Raw genomic sequence first — 13,842 nt, 5'->3', positions numbered from 1 at the left:
GACTTGATAGAACTGAAACCTGAGTACAACAAGATTGTCTACAACTTGAGTGCAAACAGTGTAACGAGAGAAATCTCTGGCTGAAGAAGATCGGCGAGCACAGAAAGAGTTGATGCACCGTCAAAAGTGTCATCTTCAGAGGCAGCAATCCAGTGAGTGTTTCTTAATAAATTTTTACTTCTCAAATATCTAAGTTACATATCATTCATCCAATATATCCAAATGAATCGTTAGGAATGCTTTATTCATAAGCTTCTCAAACTACATATTATTCTTCTAATACAAATGAATGGCTAGGAATGCTCTAAGGGCTGTGCAAAGGATAAAATACAATAAATACATCATCAAAATGATAGGATAAAAAAATAACATAGCCTTATCTATTTCTATCCTAATTTTGATAACTTTACACATAGTCCGAAATAGGTTAAGTCTTGTAGTTGTTCACTTCACAAAATTTTCAGTCCGCTTAATTATTTTTCACAAAGTAGTTTTTTAAATTTAGATGCTTCAAACCAAACATTAAGGCTGTGCGAAGGCTAAAAATAAACTTTCTACTGGTGATATTTTTCAAAGTTTTTCAATTTGTGTATCATCAAGCTATGAAAGTTTTCTCAGGAAAACATTTTTTCCCGACCATTACTTTTAAAAATAGCGCCTAAAGTTTTATGGACAGAACATTTCAAATTCTGTAAGAGATAGATCCATGAGATTTAGAGATAAATTCTTCATGGTCTTGTTGATCGAATAAAACAAAAATTTTCTGAAAAAATCAATTTTTGAGAATGTAATTCAATATTTACTAAAAATGACCAAAAATAACTTAGAATGAAAAACTAAATATTATGATATTTACTGTGGTATTGAACAGAACAAGCGAAATTCGGAGCAGTCGGCAGAATTCTTGTAGCTGTTTTGGAAGGAAGAAGTCTGAAACCATCCCCTGCTGCTGGTAAGGAATGTTGCAAGGAATGTTGCAAGGAGTGTTGCAAGAAATGCATGCCACAATTATTGCAAATTGCACTTTGGAATTTTTGGATGGTAGCATGATCTCACAAGTAGAAGTTTTATCGAATGTATCTCTACTCATATCACCACTTGCATAGCCACCTCTAATACAAGGCCCTGGCCTACGATATTGCAACGCCGCAGTGTAGGTCTAGAATCTAATACATGATTGAAAAGATTTAAAAAATACCAGATGATCTTTTTCACCAATCATGTATTAAATTCTAGGCCTACACTGCGATATCGTAGGCTAAGGCCTTGTATTAGAGGTGGCTATGCCACTTGGTATCGTTTCAAGATCACTGTAGATATTTGTTTTAATAACTGCATCTCTATATTTCATAATACTTCTCTAAAATTAGCATTGCTTCAAAAATACTAGATAATTGTTTTAATAACTGCATCTCTATATTTCATACTAATTTTTTTCCTGATAGTGATGCATTAGCTTGATTGTTTAGGTGAGGCGATGGCTAATTTATTAGCTATCACTCAGGCCTAGTCCACACTCTCGCCAAGTCGCTCGTCATGCCACGTTGGTCTTGCCATCCAGACTGCAATGTGACCATTTGTGGATGCTCGGCTGGCCACTCGCCTTCACTTGGCTGGCCTACGCTCGCCTCCTCTCGAATAAAATCGGCAAATGAAGCCGAGAGCTGGCAAAGCAGCTATCCACATTCTCGCGTTCGTCGTCATTTGTACGCACTTGGCGAGAGTTTGGATGCGACAGCTTGATGTAAATGTATCACTATTTTCATTTATTGTACACGGTACTCTCTTTGTAGCATTTGCAGGGATCCATTAGCTATAACTTGAACAAAAGTTTAATCTTATGATTTAATTTCAACAATTAATAAAAATCATCCACACATATTAATCGTAAAGCCCTGCACACACACCTCGATTTCTGCTTGTGCGGTATTTTGCCGTCCTTATAAATTCCATTAGATTAAACAGATGATGTTTGTCAAGCTCCGTTTAATCTGATAGAATTCATAAGGACGGCAAAATATCGTACGAACAAAAATCGAGGTGTGTGTGCGGGGCTTTACTATGCAAGTAGTAAGTTACATTATGTTTGTAGGTTATCATAACCTATGAATAGCATGGGATTATTAAATATTCTGTAAATTCAGTATTCTTCCATTGTATCATAATATACTGATAACTGTATTTTGATATCCCATGATACTTCATAGCTCCTTAGAAGTTTGTTTTAATATTTTTGTAAATACTCTTCCAATAACTGATAAAGTCTGTATCCTTAATAGTCCATGATACTTCACAATTCTTTAGAAGAAAATCATAGCGGTAACTCTCAACTTATTGCAAATTTTTCACCTTTTTTGGTTCTATGATTTTTAATTGAAATGATAGCTCACTATATAGTGAGGTCCACGTTATAATGGCAGTGGATGAAGATAGAAGAATAGCGATGCCGATTCTGTTCCTTAATTAATTATATTCCTACACTGTCAAAAACATAATTGGCATCGTTGTGAATCTAGAAAAGGATAGTACCACCGGCTTTGTCGAATGATAGACATGGATAGCAAAACCAAAGTTGATCAAATACTGTCATTATAACGTGGACCTCACTATAGTACTAATATAAAATAGTACTGTAAGCTTTTATCAGTCTAACAAAAAATTCCACCCTTTTGAATCTCCCCGCTCTTCCAAAATACAACTACTTTCCTGAGCTTAATATTCCAGTCAGTATACATTTCTTCTTTATTGGCAATCAATATTATTATTTTAAATTTTTTATACTATTCGGTTACAAGCTGATAGAAAAATGTTTCCTGATAACAAAATAAACGGATAATTATGAACTTTCATTTTTCAAGAACTTGGTGTGACTAAGTAGGTTATTAAATTCGAATCTAACATGAGTTGTATGTTTATATTGTTGTTGTTTGATAGTTGTATTTTTTACTGTTTTTGAGTGCCATAGATTGTTACAATATAATTATTACAAAAACTATTTTGGTTTATGAATCAAATTGTTCAATTTTTGTTCTACCAACAACACACTTTCCTTTTGGTTAAGATCTCCATAATTTCAGTAGGTTCATCTTTCTGTAGTTTTTGCCATTCTCAAAATAGTTTTGATGAATCAGATTGATTGGTGATTGGTATTCATCCCTTCGTTCAATTTTAGGAATCGTTTTTCAATTAAGGCTCTAGTACTCTCATGCACAGCAAATCCATAATTAACATATTTACTGCATTTGGAATATTTTATTTATTTAGCGTATGGCAGATATATAACAAATATATAGCTCATGATTCTCAAATGCCTACATATACACTGTATACAGTATTTCCAATTTCTTTGGGATTTTGTGTAGTTTTCGGTCAGGAGAACATAAGTTTGTCTGACCATCATTATGAATAATGAATAATATTCATTTTATTATATATGAATAATATTTGGAATATTAGTCTCATGTTTTGTTGATAGTATTGCCTCCAATATATGAATAGTAATGACATGATATATTATGGTTATGATATCTTATAATTTATAATGTTACAATAATAGCTGACGCTTATATCAATTCATTCAATCATCTAGAATTACACAACCACAGAACTTACACACTCTAGATTACTCTAGAAAAGTACCACAGGCCAAAGTCCAAAACGGTTTCAATTATTCTAATTAATACAACAGTCCAAATGTAGCTAGATTATATGTCACACTATCTTATAAACTCAAAATTGAGGTACTTAGATTTACAAAAAATATTCAGTTAAAAAAGGGCATGAGTGCTCGAAACTATAGTGAGGTCCACGTTATAATGGCAGTGGAGAAAGATAGGAGAAAAACGTTGCCGAACCTCTGTCTTGTCAATGCCTTCTGTAGACGGTAGCAGATGTATATCAACTGTTCATTCTCGTTTAAAACAATCAATTTATTTTTATCAAGCAATAAATTAAACTTTTCAATAATTTCATAATGAATTTACATCTTGTCAATGCCTTCTATAGACGGTAGCAGATGTATATCAACTGTTCATTCTCGTTCAAAATAATCAATTATATTTTATCAAGCAATAAATTATATTTTTCAATAATTTCATAATGAATTTACATCTTGTCAATGCCTTCTATAGACGGTAGCAGATGTATATCAACTGTTCATTCTCGTTCAAAATAATCATTATATTTTATCAAGCAATAAATTATATTTTTCAATATTTCATATTAAATTTACATAATTAGTTTAAGTTTGAATATTATGTTAATTGATTATCAATTCTACATTTTTGAAAGACGATCTGGCTACAGAGCAAAGCGAGAAAGATATCGCTATCCGCTTTGTTGAATGATATACAAGGATAGTAATAATACCATTGCTAATCGAACACTGCCATTATAACGTGGACCTCACTATAGTTGTGTCAATTTAGAAAAGTATTGAAATGGTAGAGTACTAGTAGTTTCCATTATAACATTATAATTCAAAATCATTTGGGCATTTTCAATTTACATGTGGTATTGTAATAGATAAATTTATTCCAATAATAGAACACTAGAATTTTGTCTAAAAATATCACTAATTGATCATAAAAATTCATGCTTATTGCTCTCGGTAAAAGTTCATGGTAAAATGTGTCTTCATTTATTCTCTATTCATTCTCATCTATCATAATATTTGCTCTTTCATCCTCATTTTGTGATCATTACTGATGCTGTGGGAGTGCTTCATTTGGTTAATAGTGTGGTGGGGGAGGTGTGTGAAGGAAAAAATTATACTAAAGGTAAACATAATATTTCATTGAAAATGTGATTGTCGGTATGTTGTTATTGTTTTCTAGTAGAGACGAGTGATAAGTACTCGGATACATTTATTTTGGTATGATCGATTCAATCTATGTCATTAAATGAATGTACTCTGCTGTCAAATACAAAAAAGTATTTGTGAAACTCTTGGTAAAGTTGTATACCTTCAAAAATAGCTTAGTTGAATACTCTCTCTTGGTGTAACTTAGGTACAGTTCATATCTCGTAACCTTAAATTTTAAAGTATTACAGTAATCTAAAATCCTAGCAACAGACCTTTATGGATAGAACCTCACCAATTTATCAAGTCCTCAGTTTTCCTCAATTTTAAATCTTTGCTTATTCATCAAAGGTGTGATCAACATACTTTTACATCCTCTTATCCTATTATATTGTTTATAGCAAGTCTACCAATACTTTTTTATTGTATATTCACTTTGTATTATGCTTACTTTTTTACTAAACAGTGTTTAATGTTTTAGTTGGTGCATGTTCAACTTTGTTTTTCAATTTTATACTGGCATAATCTTACCAGCTCTAATACCTTACTAGCTGCATGCATCTGAATTGTTTGACTGTTGACTAATTTTATCTACTTTTTATTCACGTTATGCCTTTATTTTATTTTCACCAATGTAATAACTACTCATTTTTTCTGTATCTATAGTAGTATTAATGGAAAGTCTAGGCCGGTTGCACAAAAGCCTGAGGATTTTAATCACGATTAATGCCTCGAGAACCAATCAGAGAGGATTTCTTGGGAAGAAGGCTTCTCTGATTGGTTCTCGTTGAATTCAATCTCGATTAAAATTTAACAGGCTCTGTGCAACCGGCACTGTGTTATCTAGCAACTGACCCTATATTCTCCACTAACCTAGTATCTTCATCTAATCCTATATTTGGTACTGTACTGTTTATCAGTATCAGATGGAAGATTTCTCCAATTCCAATAGAGGGAAATTTTTCAATGTTTTTTGAGACTAATATAAGTACCGTAGGCTACTGTAGTCTCAGTCTATCCTCTTCATTTTCTATGAGATCTCCTTTTATGACTGTGTCTGATTTGTGGTTATGATCTCATTTCAAATATTTTTGTTGATAATTATTGAAACGTTTTATCTTAGGCTAGTTTCACACTCATTCGGTTCGTTTCGTTTTCGGCAAATTCCGAAACGATAATTCGGTTTGAATTCGGTACTGAATAGAAACCGCATAGAACCGAACGCCCACTTGACTCCAATAAATTCAATAAGGTTTCAATTCGTTGCTAGCGAGAGGCTACTTTCACACACTTTCGGTTCGGTTCGGTTCGTTTCGTTTTCGGTTCGTTTTCGGCAAATTCTGATAAGTGTGAAACGATGATTCGGTTTGAATTCGGTACCGAATAGCAACCGCATAGCACCGAACGCCCCATCGACACAATAGGTTTCATCATATTCGAATTCGTTGCTAGGGAAACAGAAAAAAACAAAGTATTTTAAACACGCTTGCCTTTTTTTTTTTATTTTAACCTGATATCGTGATTATCTGATTCAAAATATTCCAAGTCAAATCATATGGCAATTCATTTCTGTTTAGTTCACAGAAACATTTTTTTCTCAATGAATAGAATAGTTTGCTAAAAATATGAAGAGATAAATTAAAACTCAGGGAGAATTTTTTATTTTTTCACGAATATTACATAATTTTATCAGTGGAGAGTAGAGATGAAGTCTATATACCATGTGTCAAAACAAGGAACAAATTTTCAATTAAAAAATAATCTCTCTGAACATCCAAAATTAACATAATCAAAAAGAAACTATACAAATAATTCAAAATTTTTAATAAACTTAAAAATTTTGTTTTCAAGAAATAACATCTTACAATTTAAACACCAGCTGTTATATTTAAATATACCAGCATGAACTGTGAAAATCCAACACAGCTGTGTTGGAGAAAATACCTAATTAGAACCGTACGAATTAAAACCTGACATGTATGAAAGCCTCATTCGTTTTCGGGTAACGAACCGAACCGAACCGAAAACGAACCGAACGAATGAAACCGAATGCGTGTGAAGCTAGCCTTATAACACGATTTGAATATTCCATTTTAATGCAGAAAGGTTCTAAGGTGTAATGATTAAGATTTTTTATTAATTTTATCCAAACTAGTTATAGTGCTCAGGGATATACCTTCAATACCTTCTGAGGAATTTTTGGGCTTTAAGCCTGTTGTTCCTCTCTCAATCATTCATAGTTGAGAATTATATTGTAGCCTATTAATGTATAAATAGATGAATGATACTAACTGAGGAATATGAATGAAGAATATTGATTAATTTATTAGATTGTCCTTCATCAAGATTCTGCAGTTCAACTAAAAATACAAAAAACTCAATATTCACGTGAATGAATGTTAATTGGTCAACCAAAATGTTATTTGTCCATATTCCCCAGTCTACTCTAATATATCACTGAAGAATTCCCTGAGAATCGAAACTAGTTCGGATAAAATACATAACATGTTGAACTGACAAAATCAACAAACTGACAAAGTCTTCTTTTATCCTTCCTGTGTATCACGGAAAATCCCTCAACATTTCTATGTCTAGTGTGAATTTTATAAATGTTGATGATTATCAAGTTAATGAATTAGCGTGTCTGTGCATCAATTCAAATTATCAAGTTAATGAATTATCGGTCTGTTGCGCAATCAAATTCAAATTATCAAGTTATGAATTATCGTTCTGTTGCATCAAATTCAATTATGAAGCTAATGAATATCGTGTATGTTGCATCAAATTCATTTATTTTGCCATAAAATATGCAGATTGATGAAATAATTCTACTTACAAAATGGCACTACCGGCAAGAGCAACTTGTGCGCCGGCAGTGAGTTCGAACAACTAGGTACAGCAAACATGGTCAATAGAAATAAAAAGAGCTTATTCAAACCACTAAAATAAATAAATTACGGAAACTAGGTCACATCTCATCTTTACAACGATAAGACAAAGTAACAAAACCACAAATGCACATTCAAAAGACAGAAACAAAGGAAGCTAAGACAAATAATTTTAAATTTATAACCCATGATTGAAACACTACAACAGAGAAAATATACATAGAAAAAAGTACACATACAAGAGTATCATAGAGAAAAGTGTGTTACTACAACATAATTGAAACATCTACTAAATTTAAACTCCATCGTTTCTCTCTTACTACTAACAACATAAACATCATACTACGTCATAATAAAACTTCATCGTTTCTCTCTCATGCATAAAATATAACATGACTATCTTCCTCTTATGTTTTTGATTGCATAAAATATAGGCCTAGCCTAGGTTATATCATAGACAAAATATAGCTTACGCTATCTTTTCTTTATGGCTATGCCCAATACAGATCACCTTTCGGGAACTCCAAGTTTATTATGAATTACAATTAAAAAAATCAAAATTTCTATTCACAACTCAAAAATTGAGGGCTTACCAAACCCAAAGGTTTTCCGGCGGGTGCTCAATTAAAAGAGAAAAACAGTTTACAACGGTTAAATAAACTTAGACAAAATAAATATGACACTTCAAAGATTTCTAGTAGAAGATTAAAGAAAACAAATACAAAGTGCAAAAAGAAAATGATAAAACATCACATTTTTCTAGAGAATAATAAAAAAGGAGAATAACAGAAAATTAATTGAAAGGAATGAAATGATAAAGAGAAAAAGGAAAATTATTTAACACTAGTAATTAATACATTTTTTATTTGTATTATTTCACTTTAGCTGCGTTTACACCAAAGTTATTAACAAAATGTTTATAACTTAATCCTCATAGATTCTATTAGATTGAACGGAACGTGACAAAACACATATGGTCAAACATGTGTATGATAAGTTACGTCATCTGAAGAATCTATAAGGATTAAGTTATTAACATTTTGTTAATAACTTTGGTGTAAACGCAGCTTTACTTCGATAATTTTGTTATTGTAGGCTACATGTGTTATGATGCACTCAAATAATCGCTTAATTTTTGTCCAATTTAATTCGTTTTTGAGGCAAGGTTTTGATTGTTGTGTATTGTGTTTCCTAGGCAAGCGCGGATTTTCTGTGAAGTGAGCATGGGCTCCCAGGAGCACCGCACCCCCCTCACGTCACCCACCGAGCCCAAGTGGAATGCGTCGATGCAGTTCCTTGTCAAAGACGTCATGGAGGATGTGCTCTGTGTAACTGTATTCGACAAGGGACACTATTCGCCTGATGGTCAGTACAGACAATAACCTGATTTCTGTCACATGTAATCACTGTTGACTCGAATTATTCCGGTTCATAAACAAAAGATGGTGTATCATGCATACTGTAAACTTGCGGACTTGTTCATCATGATTCAGTCTTGAGCTGCGTTCACACCAAAGTTATTGACCGAGCGAAGTGAGGTCTAAGATTCAAGAGTAGACGGTTTGGCATTTTTCTTAATTTTTAATGTTTATATGTTGCGCATTTACGGCGAAACGCGGTAATAGATTTCCATGAAATTTGACAGGTATGTTCCTTTTTAAATGCGCGTCGACTATATACAAGGTTTTTGGAAATTTTGCATTTAAGGATAATATAAAGGAAAATGGAGCCGCCTTCATTCGCCAATATTAGAGTAAAAATCAGACTATATAATTATTCATCATAAATCAGCTAACTAGGGACTATAATACGCCCGTTCAAAAACATTGACATCTTGAAAATGTATCTTTCCATCAACGTTGTAGATAGTTGCAGCCAGACCTGATAACAGCGCTCTCACTCACATTCCGGACGACACGTCACGGTACGATAGGACAGAAAGCTCTATGTTCATTTAGGATTTTCTCTAGACATTTTAAATTGATAAACTATTTATTATTTTTGAGAAAACACAACAACAGGTCAATGTAACTTTCTGAGCGCGAGGTCTACTGTTCACAGAACTACTAGTTAACAAAATGTTAAAAACCTAATCCTATAATTCTATTAGATTGAACATAACTTATCATACACATCAGTGGCGGCGCTTGACTTGAACAGTTGGGTGGCCAGTGGTGGGAAGTTGTTGGGGAGCTGAAAGTGGGGGTGCTTTATGAAGCATTTTCAACTTTACAAGTTGTTACAAAGGTAGTTTATGACATTATCCTATGAACTAAATTAAAACAATATAATATAACCCACCAAAAGACTTTTCAAAGTAGACACTACAATGGATTATTGATAAACTAATATTAATCTATGTTAACATAAAAATAGATCACAATTGATTTGCTATTACAATATTTCACCCAATCGTACAATTATTATCATTAGATGAGTTATCAATGAACGACTCTTCCAATATTACGATTTATTCAATGATTACAATTCATTCAATCTTACAATTTATTGTTATCATTAGATGAGTTATCAATGGTTGACTCTTACAATATTACGATTTTTTCAATCATTACGATCCATTCACTCTACGATTATTATAATTACATGATTTATCACTTTCCCCGTTTATTGAATTGAACTGGTTCAATGGATGTTCTCATTTCGATAATAGTATAATTATCAATTGTAATCAAAACTCAACAGTTGTGTTATTAATGCTACATCATTATATTTTATCAATGGACGTCTTTTCAAGTTGTTTTCTCTATTTTTACAAAAAGCATATCATTTATATTATATTGATTGAAAAAACACTCAACAGTTCAGTTCTCAATGTTACTTGAGTTCACATACAGACTGTGTCCATCGTGAATGATTTCTCATCACCTTATTTATGTCGTCACATCACGTAGTCATTAATCGTTTTAAAATGACACATAAATAGCTACACTGGACTGTCGTATAAATTAGACTGGCATGTATTGGGATTGACCTGCGGTACTTTTCTGGAAGTGTGTTATGTGAGTAATTGAATAAATTATAAAAAATGTGGTTATTTGCAGAATTTTTGGGAAGAACTGAGTTGAGAGTGAGTGATATACTGGATGTGACAAGGGATACACCAGGACCAATCACCCGGTGGCTACCTCTGTATGAAGTCGAATCTGGACAGATCTCCCTCAAAATAAGTCTGGTTTTATTCGAAAAATGAAAGACATCTCTCATCGAGTCAACGAACAAGGTCAGTCAGCCAAGTTATTCAACCTGATTAAATCGAAATTAACATAAAAACAATTCAGGAATTGATTTGCTATTACAATATTTCATCCAATCGTACAATTATTATCATTAGATGAGATATCAATGGACGACTCTTCCAATACTACAATTTATTCAATAATTACAATTCATTCAATCTGACAGTTATTATCATTACGTGAGTTATCAATGGACCTATTAATTCTCTCTACTTACACATCTGTACCAGGTTTCCGTGCAAATATTGTTCTTCCAGACCAATCTAATTAAGTAGCAATGAGACATTGCTCATTCAGTGTCCAGCTCATATGAAAGTTCAAAGTTGGAAGTATGTTGAAAAAACACAGTTTCATCTTGGTCATATCCACATTTATTAGGTTTGTACACAGGACTGGAGTTTCATGTTGAAACCAACACATCCTCAGCTCAGCTGATGTACTGTGTTTGCTTCAACACGAAATTTCAGTCCTGTATACAAATCCAATAAATGTGGATAATGGCATTGATTATAACAATTACGGAGAAATTTCACAATATTAATTCCTATTCAAAATATTTATTTATTTATTTATTTATACATTGTTACATACAATATAATTCTCAACTATGAATGATTGGGAAAGGAACAACAGGCTTAAAGCCAAAAATGCTCCTTTCCCAAATTTAGATTGTCCAAAAATAGGTTTTGTTTACACTTTATGATTTTTGTCCAATTTTGAGAGTATGTTGGAGTATGTTGCTTTATTCACAAAAATTATAATATTATATAATTATACAAATATATTGCAAATCACTTCTTCACGTCTATCAGTCACATACAGGTTAAGAATAGATTAAAGGGTTTGTGTTTAAAGGGTAACGGCTTATTATCTTGTTCTTGAACCAATTTATATTTATTTAGCATATGGCAGATACACAACACATATAAAGCTCATGAGTGTCAAATGTCTACATATACACTATATTTTTTCAATTTCTTCAAGAGGTTGTGTAGTTTTTGGTCAGGAGAACATAAGTTTGTCCGACCGCCATTATATGCTAGTCCATTTTTAGCGTTACCCAATGTGCACCATGGAGGCGAACTAGCGTTACACATATTTAAGAAATAAATATAAAATTCTTTAACCAATGTGTGATCTGATATAGCCTAATAAAGATTTATTATTTTGAAAAAAGCCCAAACAATCAAAATAAACATTCTTACATTTTTAATTTATATCTTTCTGTATAGGGCTACTTTTATAGAAATAGAAAGAAAAAAGAAAAATCTCAGTACCCTTTTTGAATTATTTAATCACAACATATTTCGGACATTGATGCCATTTTCAAGTGATATGAAGTAAATAAATAAATACTGCTGAAAGATTCTAATTTTGATCATATATTAGTGTATTCATATGATTTTATGAACTAAAACTATAAATTGTGGATTTATATTCGCATGATTCTATCAAAAATGGGGTTATTGGGTCTAATTGGATTAAGTCAAGTTTTACATTTTTAATTTTGAAGATAATGCATGAATTCACTTCTCAATTGAATTAATGTATTTTTTATTGTATGTATTAGCCTATACTCTAAAATATACTTTTTATAAATTTAGTGCCGGTTTCCGAGCTCGGGATTTAGCTATTTTCTAGACTTTAAACAGGTGGAGTCAGAAAATTGGCTTTCCGAAACGGGGCGTAGTGGTAGTCATAGTCAAGTCACGTTTAAATTAAATTTCGAAAAACTAGAAAATTGAACACAAAATAAAATGAAGAGAAAATAGTGTAAAGTTTAAGCTATTTTGAATCATTTAGGAATGTTTCATTACGTCAAGGATAAACGTTTCCATTCATAGAAATGAGAAAATAAATATATATTTTGCTTCGACTATTTACTGCGACTACGTCCCGTTTTGGAAAGCCAATTTTCTGACTCCAGCTGTTTAAAGTCTAGAACTTACCTAAATCCCGAGCTCGGAAACCGGCCCATAAACTGCGTTTACACCAAAGTTATTAACTAAATGTTGAATAAATTAATCCTTATAGATTCTATTAGATTAGACGGAACTTGACAAACACATATGTTCATCATGTGTATGATAAGTTATGTTCAATCTAATAGAATCTATAAGGACAAAAAAAAACATTTTGTTAATAACAGCATTGGTGTAAACGCAGCTTTAGCGTATTAATATTGAGTCTCATCTCTCGACTTGTTTAACAAGTATTGTCTGTCGTGTGTTTCAGGCTGAGAATTAAGTTCAATCAAAATAGAAGATGACAACGTTTGTCGGGCAGCACCTTATGCCTTAAGGGTGAACGAAGTAGAAAAACTACGGTACCTTGCTTTACGGTAAGCGGAGTTGAAAAGCCTCTGAAGGATCTCCTTTGGCTCAATGTCATTCATTTCTCATTGGAAAACACTTTCTTGATTCACGAACCACCGTACTTATCCAAACTAAATTACAGTTTACCTCATCACACATTGTACACAGTGTGTTGTCTTGGAAACTTTCTATAAGCTTTTTTTTATAAAATCTGATGACTGCAAACGGTTTTAACCAAGGAATGTAGAATAGATACATTGGTTTTAACCGTTTAAGGGTGTGCAAAAGCTAAACATAAACTTTCTACTGGTGAGATTTTTGTCAACGTTTTTCAATTTGTTCACTATCAAGCTATCAAAATGAAAACGTTTTCTCAGGAAAATATTTTTTTCCGATCATTACTTTTTGAGATATGAGCGCCTAAAGTTTAAATTTTTGGGACAGAACATTTCAAATACTGTAAGAGATATATCCATGAGATTTAGAGGATAGATTCTTCATGGTATTGTTGATCTAGTAAAACAAAAATTTTCTGAAACCATCAATTTTTGAGTAAGTTATCCAATTTACAAAAAATAACT

General features: G+C 32.3%; 1 protein-coding gene across 1 annotated transcript; it reads left to right on the top strand.

Annotated features, from left to right (window-relative positions):
• Window positions 1-8,902: 8,902 nt before the first annotated feature.
• LOC120355818 (intersectin-1-like) lies at window positions 8,903-13,548 on the top strand. The gene is made up of 3 exons (XM_039444537.1): window positions 8,903-9,054; window positions 10,752-10,930; window positions 13,182-13,548. Exons 1-2 carry the CDS (start codon window positions 8,913-8,915, stop codon window positions 10,898-10,900), a joined length of 291 nt encoding a protein of 96 aa, XP_039300471.1. The 5' UTR covers window positions 8,903-8,912; the 3' UTR covers window positions 10,901-10,930; window positions 13,182-13,548.
• Window positions 13,549-13,842: the final 294 nt, after the last annotated feature.

Source organism: Nilaparvata lugens, unplaced genomic scaffold, assembly GCF_014356525.2.
Source record: "Nilaparvata lugens isolate BPH unplaced genomic scaffold, ASM1435652v1 scaffold4924, whole genome shotgun sequence".
NCBI lineage: Eukaryota > Metazoa > Arthropoda > Insecta > Hemiptera > Delphacidae > Nilaparvata > Nilaparvata lugens.
This window is presented reverse-complemented; position numbering and strand designations above follow the sequence as displayed.